At 48.3% G+C, this 25,921-nt stretch overlaps 1 protein-coding gene across 1 annotated transcript in view; it reads left to right on the top strand.

The window, feature by feature from the left end:
- LOC138447652 (neurogenic locus notch homolog protein 3-like) overlaps nt 1-25,921 on the top strand; it is a 536,025-nt gene that overhangs the window by 164,571 nt on the left and 345,533 nt on the right. The window contains exon 5 of the mRNA XM_069603876.1: nt 25,408-25,530. Within this exon, the coding sequence (XP_069459977.1) occupies nt 25,408-25,530 (123 nt within the window). The remainder of the gene's footprint in view (nt 1-25,407; nt 25,531-25,921) is intronic.

Genomic DNA, 25,921 nt, shown 5'->3' with positions numbered 1-25,921 from the left:
GCCCTTCTCTCTCAAGAGGAGGTTCAGGTTCTCTATCCAGAGGTCAAGACTCTCAACCTTCACACATGTTTTCTAAGAGCATAGGGATTGGAACCTCCCAGAATGGGTAATGGAAATTTTACTTTCAGCCAGAAGTCCAGCAACCAACTCTTTATACCACTGCTGTTGGAACACGTACTGCAGCTGGTTCATGGATACAAATGTGGACCCTTTTGGTGGTGGTGTTCCACCTGACTATACTGGGGCACCAGGTTAGCACAATTAGAGGGTGTCTGGCAGCGTTATCTATTTTTAAGCACTCCACTGAAGAGCCATCTTTCTTCAAATTACCACTGGTTATTCTATTTCTGAAAGGATTGACAAATGTATTCCCTCCCAAACCCGGACTTGAAAAGGGACCGGATCTCAACCTAGTTTTCACATTTCTTATGTGTACTCCATTGAAGCCTATTATTCCTGTCCTTCAAGATTGCTAACTCTGAAGACCCTCTTTTTGGTGGCTCTTACATCAGCCTGTAGGGTTAGTCAACTTCGGGCCTCGTCTTGCAAGCCTCCCATACACAATTGTCTAAGGAAGTTAAACCAACATTTTTGCCCAAAATTGTAAAACTTTAATTTATCTCGGAAGATTATACTACTGTCTTTTTAACCTACACCTCTCCAGCATGGGGTCTGGCATGGATTCACATGCTCATGAATATTCCCCGTCGTCAGGCTGGGAATCCTCGGTAAAGAAAAATCAGTATCAGTTTCGTTTCTGATCTGTCTTTCGTAGCAGCAACCAATCACTGATCTCTGCGTCATACTGACCACAGCCAATGACTGCCATCTCCCTAAGCCCCGCCTCTGGCAGCCATCTTCAGATTTTTACCGCACGTTCAAGTGTTGGGATCCTCGTGCTATTGCTCTCGAGCTTTAGTGCTTTTTTTGTGCTTTTTTCATAGGAAAATGTTCTCTTTTTACGGTCAAAAGAGCCTCAAGCTCCACCGTTTCTTTATCCGATCAATGGGGACCTGTGTCGGATTCTTCTACGCCCCTCAAGGGTGAAGATTTCGTCGAGCCACGCTTTTGGAGGACTTCAGAAGTTTCTCAGGCCCATCTCGGACATGGCCCAAGAGAAGGGAAGCTCGACGCCCGGAAAGCTGTTCAGGGTCTGCCCTGGATGCCAGCTTCACAATGTCTTTAAGGAGGATGAACACTCCCTTTGCCTCTACTGCCTGCATGAGGACAAGACGCACGTGGAGAAGGACTGTGCGTTTTGCGGCAATATGTCGGAGCGGACCATGAAGGACCGCCATCTGCGTCTCGCCAACTGGCTGGAAGGGAAGAGCCCGTCGGGCGAGAAAAAGAAGAAAATGTCTGAGCGGTCTTCTAAGACCTTTGAGGGCGCCCAGGCGACGGGGGCCCAACAGAAGGCCAAGCACTGCGAGTCCGCTGGCACCGGGAGTGCCGAACGGTCAGACTCTACGGGTGCCAGGCAGGGCGCCTCCTCCCCGGCGCCATCAACCACGAGCCAACGCTCTGGCTCGGGTAAGAGGAAGGCCGAGCACCCGGCGAAGCTCCTGGAGAGACCCAGAGGAGCTGATCGAAATCTTAAACCACGGCTTTGGCGTGGAAGAAGACCAGCCCGTCGGGAGGGACCCCGACGTTGGAGATGACGATAACGTTGAGGGTGCCGACGGGGCTCCTGACCGCCCGTCGGAATCCCCTCCACCAGTGCCGCAAGACAACTCGGTGGCCATTTTGTTGGCTATACAGTCCTTATGCTCGGAGATGAGGACGAGATTGCCGTTGCCACCAACAGAGGAACCGCTCCCGACGGGGGACCCGGAGCCAGGCCCTTCTGGGAGCCCTCCTCCTAAGAGAAGGATTCATCCTCCACCTCCTTTTCAACCATCGCGCCCTGCTCAGCCCTCCTCCCCGTCCACGACCCGTGGGGATGATACGGGAACGGACACGGCCGCGACGGGTACAGACGACTAGGTTTACGACGAGGATCTCCCATCGTCACCACCTCCCCGGGCTTCCCCGCCCGACGAGATTGGATCGTTTCATGCCATGATCGCCAGGGCATCCAAGCTTTTCTAGCTCTGCCCGGAAGAGAAGAAGGAAGGTTTCCTTTATCAACGGCGCAAGACCAAGAGGAAGACGGTCCTCGCTGTACCTCTACTGGACGATATCTGGGATGAGGGTCTCGCCCTCCTCAAGAACCCATCCACAACACCTGCGAGAAGGGATTGGTACGAGAGGAAGTACCGGGTCCCGGACGCGGCCCCTTGTGCCTTCGGGCACAGTCGACCCCGGACTCGGTCGTCTCCGCGGCGGCCCGGAAGAAAGCAGGGGGGGGGGGCGCCTCGGCCTCTACATCAACCTCCCCGCCGGACGGCGAGGGAAAGAAATTGGACACGATGGGATGCAGAGTCATCTCATCGGCAGCGACGACGATTAAGGCTGCCAGCCAACGCCTTGGCTATCATAGCCAGCTACGACAGGGAGTTGTGGTACAAAATCGCCCTCCTGCTGGACTTCCTACCAGACGACAAGAGGCCGGAGGCCCTAGAGATCTTGCAGGAAGGAGAAGTGGCGTCGGACCACGCCATTACGATAGCGACGGACATCGCTGACACTGGATTTCGCCAGTTGGGCAACGGCGTGTGCCTTAGACGGCGTGGATGGCTCAAGGCAACGGACTTCCGGCAGAACGTGCAGACCAGAGTCTTGGACATGCCGTTCGACGGGAGCAACCTGTTTGGGAAAACAGTGGACGATTGCCTACAAGCCATCAAGACGGACACGGAGACGGCCCGAGCTCTTGGTGTTCTCCAGCAACGACGGCCGCCCTTTCGGAGCGGCGGAGGCAAGCAGGGTGCCTCCAAAGGCTCCGGCAGCTGATTTTTGAACCTATCGTCAAGTGGCCCGTTCGTCACAGGAAGCCTACAGGGGACTAGGCAAGTCGGGCGGACCCCGGCGTCGTCGCCAGGGAGGACAAGACGGCAAAGCCTCGTCGAAGCAGGACTGAACCGGCCGTGGGGTCGGGCCCCCACCAAAGCACCCCGGTGGGAGGCCGGCTGGCGAGCTTCATCAGCGTGTGGGAGTCCATCTCCACCGATGGGTGCTGGACACCCTGGCCCAGGGTCACGCGCTCGAGTTTCTAAAGAAGTTCCCGCGCGTCCCCCCCCTTGACCAGGAAGGAACATCACGTCCCTCAACTTCTCTTGGAGGTAAAGGCGATGCTCAAGAAAGACCCCACCGAGCTCGTCCCAAAGAGGCTTCGGGGCTCTGGAGTTTACTCAAGATACTTCCTCGTGAAGAAGAAGACGGGAGGATGGCGTCCCATCCTGGACTTACGACGACTGAACAAATTCATCAAGGCACAGAAGTTCCGGATGGTCACCCTCCAGCACGTCCTGGGTCAGCTGGAGGAGGGCGATTTCCTGTCGTCGTTGGATTTGGAGGATGCTTACTTCCATATCCCCATCCTAAAGGGACACCGAAAGTTTCTCAGATTCGTGGTCCAAGGGCGTCACTACCAGTTCAGAGCCCTTCCCTTCGGATTGAGGTCGGCACCCAGGGTGTTCACCAAGTGCCTCGCACCGGTGGCGGCGCAGCTGCACCTGGAGGGGATCCACATCTACCCCTACCTGGACGACTGGCTCATCCGAGCAAAGACAAGGGAACTCACCGCGGAGCACACGGCGAGGACCGTCCAACTACTCACGGAGCTGGGATTCTCCATAAACTATGCCAAGTCCCACCTGGTGCCCGCGCAAGACACGCTGTTTCTGGGAGCGAAACTCGACACCGTGGCGCTTCTGGCCTCTCCGTCGGAAGAAAGGACGAGGGCCATCTTGGGCAAGGTGCAGCGGATGCTGGTTGCGGACGCGGCCAGGGTGAGGTCCATCAAATCCCTCCTCGGAATGATGTCTTGCATTTATCTCAGCGCCTGTGCAGGCTTCGGATGCGCCCGTTACAGGAGTTCCTGGATGCTCGCTGGATTAAGACGGGCAGCTTCAAGGACAGGATCACACTCGACGAGAGCTTCCGACGAGCGATCTGGTGGTGGGGCACCCGCGCGCATCTGACGGCGGGCATGGACTTCCAGACCCCGGGCCACCAGAAGAGTGACCACGGATGCCTCCCTGGAAGGGTGGGGAGCGCACACCGAAAATCTGCACGCGAGAGGCCTTTGGCTCCCGACAGAGAAGTCCCTCCATATCAACGTCCTGGAGCTCCGGGCAGTGTTTTGGGCCCTCGGGTCCTTTCTTCCATCCCTCAAGGGCAAGGTGGTGAGGATCTTCACCGACAACACCACCACCATGTTCTACATAAGGAAGCAGGGCGGTACCAGATCACCAGCCCTGTCCAAGGAGGCGCAGGATCTGTGGCATTGGGCCGTCTCCCAAGGGATGTTTCTGGTGCCGTTTCATCTGGCAGGAATAAAAAACACCATCGCCGACTCGCTCAGCAGAGAGCTGCGCTCGTGCCACGAGTGGGAGCTACGACCGGATCTAGTGGACCGCCTCTTCCGACGGTGGGGCACTCCCCAGATCGATCTGTTTGCAACGCGACAAACTCCAAGTGCCGGAGGTTCGCCAGCAGGTTTCCCCAGCCGAGGAGCATGGGCGATGCTTTCTCGTTCCCCCTGGGAGGGCCTGTTTCTTTACGTGTTCCCTCCATTGCCGTTGCTAATACGGCTCATCAACCAGCTCAAGAGGTCACGGTGCAGGATGATCCTCGTCGCACCTGCATGGCCGAGGCAGATATGGTTCCCGGACCTTCTGGACTTGTCAGCGTGCCCGTCAATCAAGTTGCCAGTGGACGCGGATCTTCTCTCCAGGGAAGGAGGCGCCATCCTCCATCACGACCCAAAGTCGCTGAACTTGCAGGCCTGGCTCCTGCAGCGTTAGAGCTTGGAGGTTACGACATACCGGCCGACTGCAGAGAGGTTCTTGCAAAGGCCAGGGCGTCCTTAACTCTTAAATGCTACGGACACAAATGGAAGAGGTTCTCTGTCTGGTGCCACGCACAGAAGATTAACCCTCTACAGATTGCGGCTCCTCAAGTACTGCCGTACCTGCTGACGCTGGCCAAGGCTGGACTGGCGCACGCTTCCATCAAGATTCATCTTGCTGCGATCTCCCGATACACCAGAACCACGGGACGGATGTCTTTGTGGTCTCATCGTCTGGTGAAGGAATTCATGAAGGGACTATTCAGATCATTCCCGCCGGTGAAGGCTCCGGCCCCGGCGTGGGAGCTCAATGTGGTGCTGACCAAGCTCATGGGACCTCCGTTCGAGCTCCGTTGAAGTTCTTGTCGTGGAAAACAGCATTTCTTGTGGCCATCACCTCCGCACGACGGGTGGGAGAGATCCAGGCCCTTTCCTGCAAGCCCCCGTACTTGACTTTTCACGACACAAGGGTAGTGCTCAGGACGCACCCCTCCTTCATGCCCAAGGTGCCGTCTGACTTCCACCTCAACAAACCCTTGGTGTTACCTGTTTTCTTCCCGTCGCCTTCGTCGCCGGCTGAAAGGACTTTGCACTTGCTGGATGTGGCTAGAGCGCTGAAGTTCTACGTGGACCGCACGAAGAGTTCGGAAGACGTCACAACTTTTGCCCGGCCGTCCGAGAGCCCATTCCACCAGAGTGATCGCAGCTACCACGGCATTCCTATCTGGTGTGCCCCTGCTGGACATCTGCAGGGCTGCTACGTGGAGGCCGACGCACACCTTCACGAAATTCTACTGTGTCAACCGGGATTCCAGGGAGGAGTTCAGGGTCGGCCAAGCAGTGCTGCGCAATCTGTTCGCCTAAGGTGAGCCTGGTGAGAAGGTAAGAGATGCTTAATGTTGAGTTGTTTTCACCTCCCGTGGTTGTGCATGTGTGTACTGCTATGTATTCTTTTATTCATGAGCATGTGAATCCATGCCAGACCCCATGCTGGAGAAGGAACAAGTTACTTACCTGTAACTGTTGTTCTCCAGCATGGGTCTGGCATGGATTCACATGCGAACCCTCCCGCCTACCCCTCTGCGGCTCTTCACTTGGTCAGACTGCCACTTCGCGTGCTACCAAATCTGAAGATGGCTGCCAGAGGCGGGTCTTAGGGAGATGGCAGTCATTGGCTGTGGTCAGTATGACGCAGAGAACAGTGATTGGTTGCTACTACGAAAGACAGATCAGAAACGAAACTGATACTGATTTTTCTTTACCGAGGATTCCCAGCCTGACGGGGAATATTCATGAGATTGTGAATCCATGCCAGACCCATGCTGGAGGACAACAGTTACAGGTAAGTAACTTGTTCCTTCATCCTGGTAAGGAAGAGGAGAGATTACAGACTTGACCCAAAGCTTGCACTTGGCTTCTACATTTCCTGGATGTCTAAATTAAGACTGAATGATCAACATTTTGTTGGTTACACAGGCCATAAATTGGGTATGGCGGTCACAGAACAAACCTTATCTAGGTAAATCATCTTGTATTTCTGAATGCTATAGATTAGCTGGAAAAGAACCTCCTGAGGGTCTTAGAACTCGTTCGGCCAGGGGCATGGCTACTTCCACTGCTTTAGAGTGGGGTCCCAATTCAGGATATTTGTGTGGCTGCCACATGGTCCTCCGTCCACACATTCACCAAGCATTTTAGTCTGGACACTTCCTCAGGCCAGGAAGGGTTTTTTAGGAAGGCAGTCTTACATTCTGTACACAAAGACCAGCAAGGATTTCCTCAATTCTTTTTAAAGATTAAGATGGTAAGAGTTGGGGGATTTACATCCCACTGGGATAGTTTACTAAAGTCTTACCTCCAGGTGGGACTGTAGGAAAAGTCCCCTAACAAGAGACAAGGAATTTGAGATTCAATTCTGTACATACTTTTGAGTGTTCAGGGTTACCCTGTCATGTCGGTTTCTTGTTCTCAGCCCTTCTAGTCCTACTTGTAGTGTGACCATGACTGCTTCACCACTAGTACATATTGGCATGCCTAGTGCCACGCATGGCCTTGGAAGGGCTGAAGCCCTCCCACTTTGATGCAGAAGTCGTCATTATGCTCTGAGGCCCAGCCTGGGCTCAGACGGCAAAAAGCTGTCTCATTTGTCACCTCGGAGAGCAGTGCATTTACTTACTTTTCAACATACTTTTATACTTTGAAAGTAAGTTAAATACCCTGTTATCCAAGGTGAGAAAATAGACTTTTACCTACCGTGACTGAGGCCCCAGCAAACGTGCTGAGGACAAAAGCCTGACCATGGGATGATACCAATAGAGCAACTATGTGGAAGCTAAAGGCTCAACCTTTAGTTGGCCCATGATTAGTGTTGATTTGTTTAACTAAATAGCTTGTGAGATGCAGAGGCCTAGATGGGGAAGGGCCTGAGAAGTCCAGAAGGAAACTGGTAAGAAATTAAGTGTTTGTGTGGATTGTATGCATGTATATATGGGGGATGGCATTCTTTTACTGGTGTTATTCAACAAGATAAGTGCTCTCACATAGGTGGGCCTTTGTGCAGCCCGTAAAGCAAAGTTACCTTACTGTTCTATGACATTAATGGGTAAATATAACATGTGTGTTCTTATATAGGGGATTTGTGTAAAGATGGTTGGTTATTTTTATAGTGCTTTCGCCAAAGCACTGTACATAGAATATATTTATATAAAATGATCACCCAACCGAATTTGGTATTCATTTATTGTAGAATTACTGGCATTGTGGGCAAAGCAAACATGAGTATATTCTGATGTGGGAATACTGGCATATATAGGAGCACCAGAATGGATGTGTTTGGCACAATCTGTATGAGCATGTTGGGTAACTGGCTTACAGTGGGCAAAGGCATTATGAAAATGTGTTTGAAAATGCTCTTGTGCATTGTTGATGACTTGGCATCTAATGGACTTTTTTCATGTCTTACCCTACAACACTGATTGTAAACTGACTTTTTGCCTAATGTATCGTAGAAAGTGTACTGTAAAATTCACCATTTCAACCCCTTATTTAAACATTTTCCTCTGGGATGAACACCTCAACCTACCTGGGTTGGTTTGCTCTTCCCCCGCTACTCTTGGTAGCTCCTACAGATTCGGTCTGGGCAGAAAAAGCCCAGTTCCCTCTTTTGGGCGAACCCTACTACCTTCACTCAAGGCCACCCTTGTTACACAATCCTTGATACGCCTCTGGTGCGTTGTGAGTGAAAGATGCCTCTAATGTGCCAAAGGAAGGTGCAGTATCTACTCGGCCTACCAGGCTCCATGTGGGGATCAACAGCGAAATAGGTTTAATGACCTCACACTACCAGCTTTCAAAACTGCCATCCAACCCCCCCAAAATTGTGTGGTCGGCTCCGCCCCTACTTATTGGTGAGCCACGGAAAGCTTCATCCCTGAACTGGTCAAAGCTATACTCTAGTGCAGGGCAAAACTCAAACACTGGCATTCCCTGGCCTCTTCTCGTTGAAGTTCTGTGCATAGACTATAAGGATATATGTCTCAGACGTTAAAGCCTGTAATATTTTCGAGGCAAGCTTATTAACTGATTCTGTGGATCTCCTCCAGTGCCAGCTACAGGTCTGCCAGAGCCCTGTGCGAGATGTGTGCGCTCCCCAACCACCACAAATGCAGAACAACATGGGGCTCAGTTCTGTTTGGCTGATACCTGTTTGCTGAACAACAGAACTGAGCCCCCTGCCGTTCTCGCATCACGACGCGATTCAAAAATAGGCGCTGTTTACATGACACTAAGCTGGAGGCAATGCGCCCTGTATTGGGGGGGTCACCCTCTGAGCACACCTTTAGCCGACGCATATCTCCTCCCATGCATGTATAGCCTTCCCGACAGAATGCCCTTTGCACTGATGCAAAGTACTTAATTATCAGATTTGAATCGCCCATAATTATCGGAGCAACTTCTTGCACACTCCAGAGTCTCATTTGGCTTATGATTCCCCTGTGAGAATCTCAGAGCAGCCTTGTCTACCGACCACCAAGGACTCATTCGGTGTGATCTGGCTCCCATCCTATTCAGTGCAGCCACGCCCACAGAACCTTCGAGTCATGGTCTTGTACACGGAATCTCCTCGAGTGGCATTCTCAGAGCAGCTTTGTGCCCAAGCTCTGACGCTTTCTCCAACACAGCAAGGACACGTTCTTTTCGCATATTAGTGCAAAGGCCCTTGGCTTGGCTTACTTTCCATGTGTGTATGGAAGTCACACATTGTCCTGTTACTAAGGCCGGAAGCTAATAGGAAGCCTGGATGAGTTGGGATGAAGTGCTACCAAATGAGATGAACTGCAGACTTCAATGAAGCGTCAGAGGGGAAGGAAACAATTCAGAAGATTGTCTAAAAAAACAATCGGCCTTCCTCTGGCGGCTGCTTCCCGTTTGCTCCCTGGCCCCTTTGGCTTCTTATTCATGCAAAGTTCCAAGGTGCAGCTTGGCAGCCTCCGAAAAGTCGCTAAACGCATCACTCAAGTCACTACTTCACCACGGGCTAAACAATACAAAAAAGGTTATTGTGAAAAGAATCTTACCATGTCTGATTAGTGTTTTACCAATCTCGCAGCACGTGTGAGAGACGTAGGTGCTGTCAGCCCTGGTCCTAATCAAGGGTGATGGCACCTTCCAATGGGTACTGCTGAGTGCTTAGCACGTCGATCCCAGCTTTCACTCCTGCCGCCACCAGCCTCTGAAAACGCATCGAAATGCAGACCAGACTTAAACGCAGAAAAGCGATTAGAGATGGGCGAGGAAGAGGATTCTTACTGAATGAGCACTTGGAAGGAGCTCGCCCACGGGTTCAATATCGGCTGTGGCACTGTAGTGACATAAAGCAGAATGTTAGTTATTCACAAGACCATAAATAATCATACATCGGTGAGAGACCAGTGTTTGAAGGGGCAGCGCTGATCATTCCTAAAGGCTAACAGTTGTATGGGAGTTGAGGTAAACCTTTACAATCGGTGGCATAAATGGAGGCCATTTATCAGACATAAAGCGTGTCAGCGGGACGACTTTGTCAACACCGAGACTGAAAAAACAACGATCAATGTCCGTCTTTTTTCACTCCATCTTTGAATGGTTTGACAACAGTTTGGCCTGATGGATTCTACCACCAATGTATAATCCTCAGTGAATTCAGTGCCTTACGTTTTCCCTATGTACGTAAGCACTCCTAGCTGAGAGGGCTCTACTGGTTGTCAGTTGATGGCCAGTGTTTCATGGTCTCCTGTCCTATGACAGTCTGTATACATGCTGCTACTGGAACTCGGTGAGCATCACATCTGATCTGGTGCGTTAAAGAATTGGAATGGACTAGTCCTGAGTGACACCAGTGCAAACTAAAATAGTTTTTATTACAAAATAGTTTAAAATAGTTAAACTGTCATACTTCTAGGTCCCGTCCCCTTTCCTCCATACTTGTGGGACATTCCTCCATCCTGTGGGACCAGAAAAATGTGTCCTCTATTTATGCGGGGTACCGCACGCAGCCGTAACCCTTCCCTCCTTGGCTCCGCCCAGTGCATCGCCCATCAGTCCTTGTCTCTGCACGTTCAGGACTGGACGCACTTGCATCTTCGGAAGATTTTTTTTCCTTCCAGTGTCCTTCTCTCCTCTCCGACCCCATGAATGAATATTTCAGAGGTCTTTTTAAGGAAAGCTGCCCTCCTGGGATGAATTCTGGATCAACGGTTCCCGTCGCAGCACCGGTTGTTCCGGCAGCTGTCCCACCTCTACCAGTTGGCCCACCTCCAGCCCTTCCGCCTCTGCCGCCCTCGTCTCCAATAGACCAGTCTTGGGCGGAGCCAAACATGACGCAGGTTGAGGATCAGGATGGCGATGACCAGCCCCGCTCTGTTAGGGAAGGGGTGCTTTCGGGGGCATTCACCTTGTCTCCTCAGGAGCGCACCGGCTTGTTCTTCCAGAAGGATGTTTTGGCAGAGGGCCCCAAAGTCTGGGATAAGCCACACTCTGGCCTGCACGTTAACAAAAAGATTGACGCTCGTTATAGGCTTCATACTTTGAAGGAGGTAGCCTTGGCGTCTTGCCCGCTTCCTTCCTCCACAGTTGTCATCTACAGCGGCGGCTCAGGTTATGGCCAAAGAGGAAAAGCTGCTTGATTCTTTGGGGAGGAAGATCTTTGCTAATTTGGCCCTGCAGTTGCGCCAGGCAAACAGAGTTCATTTTAGCGGGGGCAAATATGAAAATGTGGAAAGGCCAGTCGGAATTTGAGTTCATTACTGCGGACAAGCTGGACGATTTTAAGGCTGGCTTGTCTGATGCCAGAGTCCTGGCGCAGGATATGCTTAAGGCTGCGGCGCATCATGTCGACACCTCAGCTCGGGGCCTCACACTTGGCGTAGACACTTCTCGTCAGGCTTGGCTTCATGCCACAAAGTTTTCCAAGGAGGTTCAGAATGAAGTTCTGGCCCTGCCTTTTGACTGCAAAGAACTGTTCCATTAGTCAACAGACGTAGAGCTGACTAAAATTAAGACAGTACTCAGATGGCCAAATCTTTGTCCGTTCTGGTTAAACCACCTTTTAGGGCTCAGAGAACACCTTTGCAGCCTCGGTCTTCCTCTTGTTTTCGGGGGTTTCTAGATCGAAAGACTGCGTCGAGCCTCCAGCTGGAAACTCCCATTGGCGTACGCAGCGAGGCCGGTTTTTCTCTTGGTCCTCAGCCTCCTCCTCAGGATCTGTGGCTCTCTCCTCTGAGAAGCCTGCTAAATGAGGGTTTTCGGCGCTCGCACGAGACCCCGGTGGGAGGGCACATTGCGTCTCACTGGGAGGCATGGCAGACCATCACCGAGGACTGGTGGGTCTTGTCAGTAACTCAGGCGGGGTTCCGCTTTCCCCTTCCCACTACCCCACCCATCAATCCTCCCTTCCAGCAGTCGGGCACGCCCTCCCTCCAGAGCCGAATTTCAGAAGCTTCTGGATCTCAAGGCGGTGGAACCCGTTCCCCTAGGGGAGGGCTTCTACTCCCGTCTGTTCACGGTGCCCAAACCCAACCAGGCTGGCCTGTGCACCATCCTAGACCTTTCCCAGTTCAACCTTTCTCTTCCCTAAGATAAATTAAAGATCACCCCTTTCAGATAAAGTCCTCTCTACAGAAGGGCGACTGACTCAGCGTGGTGGACCTTCAGGATTCTTATATGCATATCCTCCTTTGGAGCCCGCATCGGAATTACCTATGGTTTTCCGTGGGGGAGGAGCATTTCCAGTTTAGTGTGTTCCCGTTTGGTCTCAGCTCGGCACCGCGTGTCTGTACGAAGATGTTGGTCATCGCAACTTCTCTTCGGCTGCAGGGTATCCATGTGTATCCGTATTTGGACGATTGGCCGCTGCGCAGTCCTTATCCACTGAAAGCCTCGAGCAACCTTCAGTCTCTCCTCTGGCTACTGCTCCACCTTGGGCTGTCGGTGAACTGACAAAAATCCTCCATGACGGTCTCTCAGGACTTGATTTTCCTGGGTTTTCGTTGGAACACGATCGATTGCAGAGTGTACCTAACTGGGGACAGAATGGTGGATCTGTTTGCCACATGTCGGGTGTTTATGCAGTTGGAGAGCATGTCGGCCTAGTGGTTCCAGAGGCTTCTGGGCCTCATGGCTTTGTGCATACTGGCTCTTCCTCTTGCTCGTCTCAATATGAGACTGACAGATGGCTCTTCAGAGCTCATGGCTTCAAGCAGTGGATCCAGATTCCAAAATGATACTGGTTCCACCTTTCATGAGGGCGGACGTCTTGTGGTGGTAGTCTCTCAGCAATCGGTCGGTGGGCGCTCCCTTCCAGGACCCTTGCCCACTGTTGACTGTCAAGACAGATTCCTCCCTTCTGGGTTGTGCTGCGACGCTGGGTCATCTTCAGGTTTCAGATCTTTGGTAGCCACGGGACAGACAGCTTCAAATAAATTATCTGGAGCTCCTGGCGATATTCCTGGCACTGAAAGCGTTCAAACCAGGCATTGTCAACAAGGTGATCCGTGTCCACGCGGACAATGCAGTGTCCATGTTCTGTATCAAAACGGAGGGGTACCAGGTCTCCTTGTGGATCTTGCCATTCAGATCTGGGAATGGGCCATTCAGCATGGTATCTGGCTGGTAGCAGTACACATCCCGGGCCAGCTGAATGTCACTGCAGATGCCCTCAGCCGACTAGCAATTGTCAGCTACGAGTGGGAACTAAACACTGAGATCTTCTCGGATAATTTTCGCTGTTGGGGCACTCCAGAAGTGTACCTCTTTGCGACATCTGCAAACAGGAAGCTTCCCCTGTATGCCTCCAGGAATGGGCTCTGAGCCTCCTCACTGGGGATTCTCTTGAAATTTCATGGCACAACATGAAGGCCTATGCTTTTCCACCTCTTCCTCTGATCCATCGAGCGCTTTGCAAGCTAAGGAACAGTGAATTGCTCCCTGCTGTTCATAGCCCCTTGGTGGCTGGCCAGGTTTGGGTTTTCGGAGCTTTAGCATCCATCCGTGTGCCCACCGCTCAAGCTTCCGCTGGTCCCAGACCTGCTTCACCAGATCGATCAACAGCTGTGGCACCCCTCCCCACAATCGTTCAGCTTGGTGCCGGAGTTCAGATCTTTAGAGCGCTTCAATTAGACTGCGGATAACATGCGCATTATTCAAGCGGCCAGGAAGCCCTCAACAAAATCTCAGTATAGAAGCAAATGGCTACGGTTCTGTCACTGGTGTTTGGCCAGGCAGCTGGACCCCAGGGAGGCTACTATCGACATGGTCCTGGCTTTTGTTTCACATCTGGCAGAGTTTGGCATCCATGTCTTGTCCTGCAGGACATTTATCGGCTGTTGCCACTTATTTGTCTACTTACCAGTGCTCTTTTTCACTGTTTAATCTCGTCATTAAAAGACACTTCGCGGGCCTGGTGCTGCTTTATCCTCCTGTTCGCAACCTGCATCCAAGGTGGGATTTGAATGTGGTCCTGACGGCCTTGTCATATAAGCCTTTTGAGCCCATGGCTACAGTCGATTTTAAGTACCTTTCGTGGAAAGTGTCCTTTTTGATTGCTGTGACTTCGGCAAGGCATGTAAGTGAGCTTCAGGCCTTGTCGGTGGAACATCCATTCCTTACATTTCATAAGGATAAGGTTGTCCTGCGAACGAATCCCGCCTTTCTTCTGAATCAGTCAATCTCATGTCCTGTATTCTTCCCAGATCTGGCCTCAGAGGCTGAAAGGGTTCTGCACTGCCTGGACATTAGAAGAGCCCTTAAGTTCTATCTGGACAGAACATCTGAGCTTAGGAACTCTTCACAGCTTTTTGTGACTTTCGGAAATCGGCAAGGCAAGCCAGCCTTGAAAGCAACCATCTCCCGGTAGATCGCGGCCTGTATTTCTGAGGCGTATACCGTTGGGTCTTCAGGCCCCAAAGGGAATTCATACTCATCTTGTGCAGGGCAAGGTGGCTGCTGTTGCCTTCCAAAAATGTTCCCTGGGAGACCATTGCGAAAGCGGCTATGTGGGCCTCACCATCGGCTTTTGTAAGCATTACTGTCTGTACATGAGCTCCAGGGCTGATGCTCGGTGTGGTCAAGCTGTGCTTAGGAACCTGTTTCAGTAAGGAGTTTCCATCCACCCATAATTCCTGTGAGGAGTGCTAGGGAATCTCCCATAAGCATGGAGGAAAGGGGACGGGACGTAGGAGTATAATAGTTACTCACCGTAGTGACTACCTTACTCCTAGTCCATAGTCCCCTTTCCTCCATACGCCCGCCCGCTGTCCTCTCTAAAGTTTCCTCTTTTATTGCTTAAAGGTCATAGACCTGGCGATAGAAAAGGACTGACTGACTGACGGGCGATGCCCTGGGCGGAGCTAGGGAGGGTGGGGGTTGTGGCCGCGTGCGGTACCTCACGTAAAAATTGAAGGACACATTTTGGAAAAATGTGATGCTTTTTTACAAAGAGCTCTGGTCCCGTCCCACAGGATGGAGGAATGTCCCATGAGTATGGAGGAAAGGGGACTATGGACTAGGAGTAAGGTAGTCAGTACGGCTAGTAACTTTATTATTCTATTCTATGGATTCCATGTCTTTGGGGATCATTATGGATTCCAAAGTTAGAAGCATATTGTCATATCGTGCTTCATCTCTTTCCTCTGGCTGCTGGATGCATGAGAGGCCTCATGAGAGAATGTTGAGTGAAAGCTAAGGTAGCGCCTGTATCTCTGGTAGAGTGTGCCCTAGGGGCGAAAGGTAAGATTTTCTTGGATGGGGAATAGCAGAGCTGTATGCACTTGACTATTCATGTGGAGATGCCGTTCTTTGATGTTATCGCCCACTCCATCAGGTGCTATGGAAACAAAGAGTTGGTCGGTTTGCCTTAGAGGTTTCGTTTTGTTCACATAGTACAAGACCGCCCTCCGTACATCAAGTGTATGGAGGCTTCGTTCTGCAGAGTATGATGGATTTTGAAAGAAGGTAGGAAGTTGTATGGATCGGTTTACATGGAACTTTGGTGAGAAGAGGTCTTGTACGGACAAAGCCTGTAGCTCACTGACTCGTCTTATGGAGGTGATGGCTACTAGGAATACAGTCTTATAAGTAAGATGTTTTAGGCTGGCCTTGTGCATAGGCTCAAAGGGTCGACCCATGAGCTTGGAGAGCACAACATTGAGGTCCCAAACTGCAGAAGGTTTTAAAACTGGGGGTTAGGGGGCATACCCTCTTTACCCCTTCGATGACTGCCTTAATGACAGGGATTTACCACCAGGACACCTTATTCTGTGAGGTGGAAGCCGACAAGGCCGCCAGATGCACCTTCATGGAATTAAATACTAGGCCGGAGTCTAGTAGGTAAAGCATGTATTGTAGAATGTTAGCTGGAGAACATTCTAATGGGTTTAGTGATTGTGATGTGCACCGTATCCCAAATCTCTTCCACTTATTAAAGTGCATGGTGTTGGGTTTTCGTGCCTCTTTAAGGATATCCATACACCTTTTGTGGAAGATTGAAGTGACTGACTTCAGGAGCCAAGCTGCCAAGTTTATTGGTTGTGAGCGGAGGGAATCCCCTTTGTGTTGTGTCAACATGTTGTATGGTTATGAGAGCTTGACTTGGTCATCCGCATAGCATTCCCCTAGTACCCTGGTTGGGGAAACCTGGGCGTGAAGTCTGGGCATTGTGCGTTTAGGTTTGTGGCGAACTAGTCTATTGGGGGTTGACCCCATAGTGAGAATATTCTGTCCAGGATATCTGTCGAGTTGCCACTCGTGTTCTTCTGATAGTGGGTGTCTGCTTCGAGTGTCTGCCAGAGAATGGAGCTCCCTGGAACATTTTGAGATTTTGGGAACATGTACTGCTCAAGTGCCCACTGCATGTTTTTTGGGAGAGCTTTGACAGACTGTGCCTGCTTGCTTGTTCAGATGGAACATGGCCGTGGTGCTGTCTGTGAGGACCTGCACCGTTTGACCCTTGATGTTGCTGAAAGACCTGAAGAGCCTTGAAGACTGCCAAGAAATTGATACGTCTTTGGGCAGTAGCGTGTGTCCACTGGCCGTGGGCTGTGTGGTGGTGGAAGTGCCCCCTCCTCCCCAATCCGGCGATTGAGGCGTCTGTAGTTTTGTGGCAACTCCATTCAATACCTGCCTGCCACGGTGGACAATACCCATTTGTCCGACGTCATCACCTCCATGCGTGGGTGAAGTGAGAAATCTGGCCTCCTACTGGAGTGTCAAGGGCGGGGACCTGAAAGGGCATTGAACCCTGGAGCCCTGGGGTCCTTTAAGATGAGGTAGCAATACTTTAGAGATGGATGGGGATGCAGAACCTGCTCATAGATCAATAATCGGACTGACTCAGGAAGTTGGAAAAACACTGTACAGTTTTATTAACAATTATCTAAAACAGGGAGTTAGAACGGACATCCGCTTGATTTCTCTCAAAGCATCACATGAAGAAAAAGTATTTTTATACTAAAAATGTGTCACTACTGACGTGATCCAACATGGCAAACTAAGAAAACCTACTAAGGGATGTGATGGGCCTAAAAGGAACATCTGGGTGTACGTTCTATACCAACAGGAGTTTTGATTGGGTCTTGAAGATCGGTGGAAAACTAAGCCCATCCCAAGTGGAAGTCATCTTGCATGTCCTACTAATACACAACACCCTATTGGTTTCATAAACTATAGGCCTCCTAAATACATTGCCCTCTACAATTGGGTGTACCTTTCTGGAATATTCCACTTGCTAGCAGCATGCAAGGTGGTTACCTCAGGTGCTGGGAGGGTTAGCCTGGTCATGCCTCCCCACCAATTAGCCCTCGTCCATCAATCCTGCAATCTGCCATTCAATTAAGGCTTTGAACTCTGTCATGTAGAGGCTCACTGTGCCCGAGAACAAAAGGGAGTATGCCATGGTCTTATCTTTTGGTTTCGGTGTAACTCGACCCAGTCCATTTCCATCTGACCATGTGACTGGGGACCACGTTTTTGAGCTCTTCATTGCATAAAATACTATTAAATGATGAACTCTTAGCACCTTCCGTGTTCTTGCCATTATACCTCAACAGGAGTTTTTCTTTCTCACGTTCATGTAGCTTCTGGACAGATAACCAGGCTTACAGTGGCCTTGACTCTTGAATCTGGGCCAGCCAGCCTTTCTTGATTTTTCCTTCACCATCGGCTGTTTTCAATTGCGCCACACTTCAAGCCCTTTCCATTCACTGGATTTAAGTTTGCTAATGTGCATTGTTGAACATCCAGATTCTATACATTCCTATGAATATACATTGGCGCATCGCTGCAATCTATTTACTACATAACCAGCCTCAGGATTACTTTGTCTACTTGCGTTACAGCATCTGTACAGTTGTAAAATGACTGCATTTTCTTCAGTGTTTCTTTGCATGAGCAATCTCCATTTTGATCCCGAAATGTTGCTATACTTCGAGACTTCCTCCTTGGATCCTATAGAATGTTTATATTCCTTCTTAATGTGCCTTTTCTGTGTGCGTCAATTCTGCTTCATATGACGTCACCAGTCTTCTTTCCCATTCATTTTCACACTTATTCCAAATTTTTTCCAGAACAACTTTTCTTCGTGAATGCATACAGGGTTTTCTCAATGCATACCTTGTCTGAAGGATTTTTTGCGGTATATGCATCTTCACTGGTACTGCGCATGTCGCAATTTCTGGTTCCCAACATATAGGCAACATGGGGGTGGAGCTTCTGGTAGGTGTATTTGGCTCTTCCTCTACACTCCCCTCGCCCCCTCTCTGGGTGATTGATCAACGACTCTCTCCACGTTAAGACATCTTCGTCTGAAGAAGTGCTTCTTCAGAGTTCATATCTTTATGACTTCTTTCAAGCATCCTGCTGATTTCACATGTACATCAACAATCCAGTTCATAAGACTGCATTGTCCATTCAGGCTGCAGGAAATCCATCTTCTCACATACTTATTGTGGTTCTTCGGATACAGGAACTTCGTTCCCTCAGGTGCATGAATAATGGCTTTTGCATAATTTCGTCTGTCAACTCTTTGGGTTTTATCACTGATGTTTTCTTTGCAGTCTTCTTGCCTTGTGTGATTATTATCCTGATAACACAGAATCCAAACATAATTACCAACAGGGCTCCAAGGAACTTGAAAATGTTCGCCATCCATTGTGGAATACATGATAAGATTGACGCACACCAGCTGTCATCAGCAATGTCTTCCACTTCAACTTTCTTCTTGACGTGTAATTTTGTAAGCATCGTTATGGCCTCTGTCAAGGTGCCATTCTCGTCATCTTGAGAAGGTATGAATGTGAAACATGATTCTCCGTTTTTTGGCACAAACACCTCCATCCATAGCTGTAATCCTATCCAAGACACATCTGTTCTGAAGAGTCATCAGGCGTATGGCTCTTAACTCCTCCTTGCTGGCATTAAATCCCTTAATGGTGGTGTTAATCATCTGCTGAAGCTCCCATCTGGTGATCTGCAACCACTTGGCATTTGCCATTGTCTGAATCCCAGGCATCAAGATAACAGTGAAAACTGAAGCAGTTTTGCTGAATAATCAGTGCTGCTATGGAATAGCATCAAATGCTTCGATCGATTTGGCTGAGAAATGGTTTTCCCTCTTCATCCGATTAAGGAGTTCAACAGATCTCTTCTTCCTCAGGTGAGCATTTGCTTTTGGAAATTTGCTAATGTTAGTCGCTCTTTGGTATCACCAATGCTGGAACATGATTAATCGGTCCTCCCCAATCTCTGGGCCACTTCATGTAAGCTCTGGATCCACAGGCCCAGTAGTGATCCATTATCGCCAATGTCCCATCTTTCATTCCTGGCACATCAGAAATTCAACCACGCTGCTGATTCTCTCCAACTTTTCTCATGCCATTTGTTTGAAGCATAGCTCCTCACTTGCCAAAGGAACTATCTCAAACGTACCTCCTTTGTCTTCGACCCATGTCAGTAACTTTGCAAGCCTCGGCCAGAGGTTTGCATCCTTTTTCCACTCGTTCGATAACTGGCTTGTGATGACCAGTTAATGCCACAGCTCTGCATACAACTATACCTTCTTCCCAACCATCTGGAGATGGTACTGTTCCCCAGATTTGCATTTGGCCTCTTTCCTTGCGGCTTTGTATTTCTTCATCAGTTTTTCCCTTGGCAGTTGAGGTTCCTGTTCATCTCCCATCTAATTCCAGCTCCCTTCATGCCAGGCTGTTTGTTTATTATCACATGATCTCATGTGTGCTCTTTCTCTCGTGTTCAAATCTTGAACATAATCTTCTTCTGGTGCTGACCATTCTGTCCCCCATACCAAGGATGCTGTTCGACCGTGGAATTGACCTCTTGTATGACAGAGTGCAAGGCGAGTCAGACAATGAGCTGTTTGGACGTCTATCTCTATAGCTATGAATCTTACTTTCCCATAGGATAAGGCAGGAGGGCACACGCATAGCAATCCTCCTTAGAAGTTCTCTTTCCTACTTCTTTCGTGTGCTGATACCACATGTTTCCCAAATATGCTGTACTGTCCAAATCATTTAATTAATTAAATCATTAATTCGTAATCATCCTCCCTTGCCAAGTGAGATCTGATAATCATCTCATTTAATACATCATTATTTATTTTATTATTTTTTTTTATTACGAGTATATAATCACCGAAGTGATTTTTACAAGAAGATGAAGAAGGTAACGTAAGATTTCAAAAGTAAAAGCGAAGGTAAAAGCAAAAATAGTAGTAGAAAAAGTAAAGATAGAAGATGAAACTGAAGAACTGGTTAACAATGAAAGCCAGAGTGGAAACACAGATGGTAAAAGTGAGGTGGAAGGCAAACAGAACAGGACAGAAGAGGATCACTCCCCACAATCTGTTTGTGTTAACCCATTCTGGGGAGGCTGTAGTGGTGCTTGTAGAAAGATCTTGTCCAAACTTTTTGTGGCTGCTATGGTCCAGGAAGGTCTCAAGCCTCCGATTAAGCGTTACCACCAAAGATCTTCTTTCCTCAGGTAGGCATTCTTTAGATGGTGCAATATATATGGGGATCTAAATTTGTCTGTACCAGGACACAATAGCAAAAGATGACGTAATGTTTCTGGTTGGTCGGGGTCGTTGCAAAAGCGGCAGGTGTTAGATGGTGAAAGACCTCTTGAATGTAAAATTTCGTTTGTAGGTAATAAATTTAACCTTGCACAAAGAAGTTTATTCCGAGTTTTTCTGCTTGGATGTTTTATCAGAAAAGGTTGGATTACGTTCAATTTTCTACATGTTGGAGGTAAATGGGTGGCACGTTTGTACTCAGATGCCTTGTCCAATGTATTTATCCAATCCATTTCTTCAATTCATGCTTTAGTTTTTGTTGGATTACCCATCAGTTCTTCCATCGAGCTGCCGCAATTTTCAAGTTGATGTAGGCACATAAGCTCCCATTTGGAGAGTAACGTTGAGTTGTGTAGGTTCATCTCAGCCTGAACCATCAAAAAAATTGCCGCGGAAGTAGGATCTTTGATCTTCCTGTACAGCATGACTGACGCCCTTTTGACTATTGAGTCTAGAGAGGAGAGGGAGAGTTCGCGTCTTATCAAGGCGATCGGAGTCGATGATGGTAAGTTCAAGAATGAGCGCCAAAAAAGACTCTCCAATCTAGCCCATAGGGACTGGGGTAAAGATGGCATTGCGTCAGCTCCATAAGTGATGGCTGGAATAACTTTGCCCCGGTAGAATTTAAGTAGGGGCATCAGTGAGAAGCAACCATATTTTTTGTCGAGTAGTTTCGCTTGAGAAACTAGTATTCATTTTTTCCACAAGATGGTGTTGCATCGCTGTATCTTTCGCTGTGGAGTCAATGAGGACTCCCAGGTATTTAAATTCTGTCACTTGTTCGATTTTGTTTCCTGTCAGGAACCACGAGTTCTTCTTTTTCCTTTGGAGATTTTTTCCCCAACACCATGATCTTTGTTTTCTGTTTGTTTTATCTGTAAGTCATTATTTACTGTGTAAGTGTTCAATGCAACCAGTTGGCATTGTAAGCCAATTGGGGTCTGATCCAATTGGATAAGATCATCCACGTACAGAAGTCTTGGGATCTTCTCTTTGCCTAATTCTGGAGGAAATGCTCGTAAACCAATTATGGTTTCTTTGTAGTCCCCGAAATATGAGAGGAAGAGGGCTGGTGCTAAGGGGCAGCCCTGTTTAACTCCTCTGTCAGTAGTTATAGCTGACGAAAGCAGGCCTCTAGTCTTCAATCGTACTTGTACCGAAGTGGAAGCATGGAGAGCCTTGATGGGATTTAGAATTTCCTGTGGACAGTTCCATTTGGTAAGTTTCTCCCAGAGTTTCCTGCGATTGACAAGGTCAAAGGCCTGGGAAAGGTCTATAAATGCCAGATAAAGGTTCCTGTTGGATTCACAAGCTTTGGCTTTCAAAAGGCTGAGAATAAAAATGTTTATGCTGGTACCTACACCCTTTTTAAACCCAGATTGAAACTGATCGTTACAGGGTGCACTTTTTGCCCATTGGTTGAAATGATCCAGCAAAAGGGAGCCGTAGATCTTCCCTATAACGTCGAGCAGAGTCACTGGGCGAAAGTTCCTGGGATCATCTTTCCTACCTTTTTTAAATATAGGGATAATAATCGCTGAGGTCCAGGTAGGCGGGATTGTGCAAAAGGTTGTACATTTGTAGAATATTAAGCTCAGCAAATGTGACCATTCTTCTGGTGCAGATTTCACGTTCTCATTTGACAGACCATCAGGGCATGGGGCCCTTGATTTCTTCAGTTTTGATATTTTTTCCAAGATTTCAGTTCTGTCTGAAAGATCAACCCATGGTGCTCTTGTCTGGGGTGTTAAAGGGAGCTCGGCAATGTCTGGAGAGCAAAAGAGTTTCGAGTAGAACTCAATCCAAGATGCTTCCGAAATGCTGTTCAGCATCATTGAGGCTGTCTCTTTAGCTCGTGGGTTAACCAAACTCCAAAACTCTCTAGTTGGATTTTTGGATTTGTTCCAACATGTTTTCTGAGTCTTGTTGGTATAATATTAAATGGTGCTCCCGTAGCCAGCTTTTATAGGCTCTCGAAGCCTCTTTTGCATACGCCCTATTAGAGGGCGTGTTGGTTCTCAGGGCCGTCCTTTTTGCTTTACGAAGGAGGTTTCGCTGGGCCACCACGAGGGCATTGAAATTGTGAGCGTGGATTTGTTTTGAATATATCCCCTTCGAGCACTTTGTCGTGGTTCTGTGAGGTTCCAAAAGTGGTCTGTAGTCAACCTTCTCTGCTTCCTGCGCACTTCCATATGAAGAAGTAAATGCTTGAATGTTTGTTTGCCTTTATAACTCTAACCCGGTTGCCTTTTCCTTCCAGCTCAATTCTACCTGAGTAATGGGCTAATGCTGGTTTTGTAAATGCCCATTTAACAACCAGGAGATTGTGGTCACTTTGATTAGTCTGGCGGATGCTGAAATCTGTCAGCCTTGCTAGCAAAAATTCAGAGGCGAAGATATAGTCTATTGTTGAATGGGCCATGCCTCGTTTCCATGATGGTAAAGCAGTGGAGTCTGGGAGAGCAAATGCAGTGTTACAGTTGCCTGGCCAACATCAACTTGTGCCAAGCTAGACCTTGTCTGCAAGGAATGATCTGTGCGGGACTTGAGACGATTGAACTGGGGGTTGGACATTTGATATTTGTCTCTGCATCCTATGACGTCACAAATCCCGAACTCTAGATATACTGAGTCCAGTGTAGAAGTCACTGTGTCGAATAGTGCAGTCTGTTGCATCGTTTTGTGATTCCAATAAATGGACATCACTAGCAAAAAAGTGCGTGCATACCTGTCCTCGCCGGGCTCTCTTCGCAGGCAGGAAATTAGTACCGCGATGACGTAAGGGGACTTCAATATGATTTTTGTTATTTCTAGTCCCACTCCCATCCGGACTGCAACAATTAGGCCTGAGGAAGACCTTCCTTTGTTTCCTGCTAATGCTTCTACAAAGGCGAGTTAAAAACCAAACTTCCTGAAGACAAAGGATGTCATATTCTCCTAGGTTGATGTCACCGGGAGTTGTTAAGTGTAGAAACCCTCTTGTGTTCCAGGTCGCAAGGGAGAGTGAAAGTTGTGCTTGCACAGTTTTTGAAACAACTGGTGGCTATTTATGAATACATCATTATACATTCTTCCAACTGGGGCAATCATAGGAACACTTGTCAGAGAGATGGGTGACCTTTCGTGTGTCACTCATGTAGGGACAATCGCATATGGCCTTGGCTTCCTTACAACCTCTAACTCTGCATAGGTCACTGGAGTGGGGAGGATTAATTGGACTCCTTCTCTTTTGGGACCCACAAAGTAAACCGTGTGGAACAATAGGAACAGAAAAATATTTGCTGAACAGGCATATATTATGCACCAATAATTCAGATCCCACCATCGGTGTCTCTCCAAACATCATTGACTCTGTTCACTATCTGGCATTTTCGCTCTCTGGAATTGCAATATGTTCAATAGACCACATCATGCCTGTGATTACTTTTTAAGGAAAGACGCACTTTTTTAATCGTTATCTCGTTAAATGCTCAGGTAGCTGTCTGGTTTGTTCTATTATTTGCACAAATAACCGACTGATTGCAGGATGATTTATAGGATCCCATAGAAGCACATGTGTTGGTGTTACACCTCACAAAATAAGAATGAACTAGAATTATTTAATGATAGACCATAACGAGTAATCTGTAGGTATCATCAGATTTATGCGTCCAAAGAGAAATTGAATGAGAAATGAATCGGAACTGCTTCCTTTTCCAGTTGTCAAAAAGGAAGTCTAAATCTGGCATTTTTCATTTACTTCAGTATTTCCAAAAGTCCAGTGTCAAAACGCTCCTGTGGCTCAAGAACAGTAACTTTCTCACTTCCTGCTATTATAGCTAGAAGGTGTTTTTAGGGGAGCCATAGTCCAAATGTACACTTGCATCTATCTACTGGATAGTCTTTGCATCCTGCTTCCTCGTCATCGATCGAGTCTGCACGTGCTGAACAACTTCTTCTGGACTTGCTTCCGAATGGGGTTGGGGTGTGACTGCCTCACTAGTGTAGACCTTTACACCTCCCAGGTGGATCCAAGCTCTCCTCTCTTGGACTTTAACTGCTGAAGGAGTAATGTCGTCCACAATGTAAGGACCACTAAATCTGGGCTCGTGCCACTTTCTAGTGAAATTACAAATTAAAACCGTTTTCGGCGAAAAGTTTAGGAACACAACTTTTCGTCCAGTTGCTGTATTGTCTTCATCTGTGTCCTGAGACTGACGCCCCTTCTGCTTGAGTTGATCTGGAAGGAAGGGTACTAGCTGTCATAGATGTTAGTTACGCATGTAACTCATTGCCTAACAATTCGGCAGTTGTTTGGACATCACTTCTATTCCTTGATGGAGGAGTCAGAGGCGTTCTCATCCGCCTCCCTATAACTAACTCGTTGGGCGTGAGGTGGTGGTCTGAAACGGGCTGATTCCTCAATGCAGCCACCCCTTCAGTGTCAATTTCAACTTTGCTATCCTTTATTAAGACCGCTGAGTCTCTCACATGTCCTGTTTGCTTGCACGTGATAAGCAGAAGAAAACCTATGTTTAATACTAAGCAATAGGCTAATCTGTTCGAATAACTCGTTCACAAAATGGTTAGTGATATTGAATTAATCAACAAGCAGTGTTGTAAAGACATGGTATGTGGTATTTGCTTAAGTCTCATGACTGACAGGTTATGTAATTAGATTGTGTTGACGCTTAATGGTTATATCGGATATGATTATGCCACACAATAATAGTAATTATGAAGGTAGCAAATAGTGCTATCACACAATCATGTCTAAAACATGTGAGGAGACGATTTGCAGCAGTTGAAGTTCATCAATGGCATCTCATTTGTTTATTCATGTTTCTATGCTGTTTAGGGTTTGATGGACAAAACTGCGAGATCAACGTTGATGACTGCCCGGGGCATAAGTGCATGAACGGTGGGACATGTGTAGATGGAGTCAACACGTACAACTGTCAGTGTGCTCCCGAGTGGACTGGTAAGAATATATTGCCAATTGGTGTCTGTACTACCAATCAAACCAACTTCTTTCCTTTAGCCAAGCACAGTGGTTATGCTTAAACATTATTCTGCCACTAGGAATGTACCTGCTACTGCTTTCGGCTGTTAACATAGTCGAGAGCCAAAGGCATTCTTGCGGTGGGAAATACTGGCTGCTGAATGAGCCTGTTTCATTTTAAGCCTTGATCTTAGTTGTAGATGAAATGATGGCAAACTCAGCCTTTGTAGTTCACAAGCTTTGATAGGTCAGTGATGCAAATCTGAGGCAAAAGCTTGCACCACAGCCACTGTCGACCAAGGACATTTTCCCTTGGATAATCCATACCAATTAAATGGTTGCTGAATGAGTTGATCTTTTTCTTCATAAG

Source organism: Ambystoma mexicanum, chromosome 3q, assembly GCF_040938575.1.
Source record: "Ambystoma mexicanum isolate Mex_15411 chromosome 3q, UKY_AmexF1_1, whole genome shotgun sequence".
NCBI classification, from domain to species: Eukaryota; Metazoa; Chordata; class Amphibia; order Caudata; family Ambystomatidae; genus Ambystoma; species Ambystoma mexicanum.
Note: the sequence above shows the minus strand (reverse complement) of the source record. Positions and strands in the feature narration are given on the sequence as shown.